Source organism: Pteropus alecto, unplaced genomic scaffold, assembly GCF_000325575.1.
Source record: "Pteropus alecto unplaced genomic scaffold, ASM32557v1 scaffold160, whole genome shotgun sequence".
In the NCBI taxonomy this organism is placed as follows: Eukaryota; Metazoa; Chordata; class Mammalia; order Chiroptera; family Pteropodidae; genus Pteropus; species Pteropus alecto.
Window position 1 is genome coordinate 4,196,383 of NW_006429864.1, and position 1,832 is coordinate 4,198,214.

Here is a 1,832-nt window from a genome sequence, read left to right on the forward strand (position 1 = left end):
TGGGGTACCTTCTCATGTCGGGACAAGGATGGGTGGACGAATTTGCGGTAAAGCAGGCTGGCCCCCTTGGTGTAGGGTGAGAGCAGCCACAGCACGAAGGCCATCTTGATCTCGTAGTAGAATGGGAACCTGTCAGAGCACAGGTGTCAAGGTCAGCCAGGGAGCCAGGCCAAGTGTGGTCCATCCCTTTCCACAGCCCACAGAGCCCTGTACCCATACCAGGAAATAAAGATGTCTGTGAAGGTCTCCACCGCCATGAAGAGGGCAAAGACGATCCAGTACATCATCCACCGGACCTGGGGGTGCAGGGAGGTCAGAGGCCAGCAGCTGAGCCTGCAGAGTCAACACACCTGTCCCGGGCTGACCCAGCTCTGAGATGCCAAAGAGCCTGTCCCACTGCGTTCCCTGGCACCTGGATGGCCCTAGAGAGCTGCCTCTGAGAAAAAGCCACTCATTCCTGTACCCACCCCCAGTGGGCTTGACCCACAATGTCCTGCACAGGCACCCCAACAGCTTATCCTCTAGCCACACCTGCTCTGCTCAGGATCCAACAGCAGATTACACCCATGGAGGAGGGGGAGGCCAGCTCAGACCCTCCCCACCTTGCCAAGTCATATCATACGCCCCAAGGCTGTTGTCCCACCCCTCCTGAGTCAAGCACTCAGCCAACCCCTACGCTCACATATTCACGAATGTTCTTAGTCTTCACAGCCTTGTAGGAAGCATAAGCTGGGTACAGCATCCCAAACACCAGCCTGGAAGAGCAAGCCAGAAAGCAGAGGAAGAGTGTGAGGGGCACTATGCCCCTGCATCCCCCCACAGGTGGCCACCTCCACCACGGGTGTGAGGTGACAGTGCCTACCCTGTTCTTCCCGCTTGGCTTGCACAACCTGCACCTGAGTCAGTGCCCTGGAGGCCACCTCCCCACCCTGCTGTTTACAAACATCCCAAGCCTGCCCAGACCTGCGCAGTGGCCCATGGGTGCACGATAGAGCCAGAGCACAGAGCCACTCAACATGGTGGGTGGGACGCAGGCTTGTGAGCTGTTGACAGCACTAAGCTGTCCCCTCCCATGGACATTCAGTTAGGCCCAGGGCCACCAGACCTGGCACTGCCAGGCCGCAGACAGGGATATTCAAGCCAAGTACTAAGTATTGAAGGGTGATGAGTAGGACAGAGTGGGGAGGTGAGGCCAGGGTGGTGAGTCATGTGACTGCTCTGAGGGGAAACAGACATCTGGATTCTCCGCCCACAACATGCCTCAACACCTTGTGTCTGCCAAAGGGCTTATGGCAAGCCAGTGGTCCTCCACTCCACAGCACCTGTATGCAGTGCATGTGTGTACAAGAGGGGTCGCCATCAGCCAAGGAGGCTTTGGGGGCTGTGGAGAAAAGCCCGCGGTGCCAGATATCGCGTGCAGGGCCGCATAACCGTTAACCCTTGGCGGTGAGTGTTGGGAGGGTTGGTGTGAAGGAACTCACAAAGTCCCCTTTCCCACCTGACCTTCCTAGCTTCCACCCCAGGGACAGGCTGGCACCCGGGAAGTGGGGCTGAGAGAGTGGCCATACTCACACCACTAGGCGACAGATCATCCAGGACACCATCTTGCAGCCTCAGGGGCGAAGGGAGACCTCCAAGAAGACAGCCTGAGAGATGCTCACGCAGGGCTGAGATGGGGGAATCAGCGGAGCTGCGGGAACCAGACTGGCGCTCCGGCTGCCCCTTGGCGAAGGCGGAGCCCGCCGCCTCCTAACGCCGCAGTGCGGGGAGACCAGCTGGCTGGAGCGAGGAGGCCCGCACACAGAGGAACGGACTTGGGGCCGGGGCCCGCG

At 59.4% G+C, this 1,832-nt stretch overlaps 1 protein-coding gene across 3 annotated transcripts in view; it reads right to left on the reverse strand.

Annotated features, from left to right (window-relative positions):
* Positions 1 to 1,826, reverse strand: part of REEP4 (receptor accessory protein 4) — a 3,750-nt gene extending 1,924 nt beyond the window's left edge. For 2 of the 3 annotated variants that reach the window (XM_006904374.3, XM_006904373.3), the window contains exons 1-4: positions 1,573 to 1,826; positions 683 to 755; positions 220 to 296; positions 9 to 129 (exon numbers count right to left, since the gene is read on the reverse strand). In XM_006904374.3, the coding sequence (XP_006904436.1) occupies positions 9 to 129; positions 220 to 296; positions 683 to 755; positions 1,573 to 1,604 (303 nt within the window). In that variant the 5' untranslated portion in view covers positions 1,605 to 1,826. The remainder of the gene's footprint in view (positions 1 to 8; positions 130 to 219; positions 297 to 682; positions 756 to 1,572) is intronic. The other variant, XM_025044250.1, reaches the window with a different exon arrangement.
* Between the last annotated feature and the right edge of the window lie 6 nt (positions 1,827 to 1,832).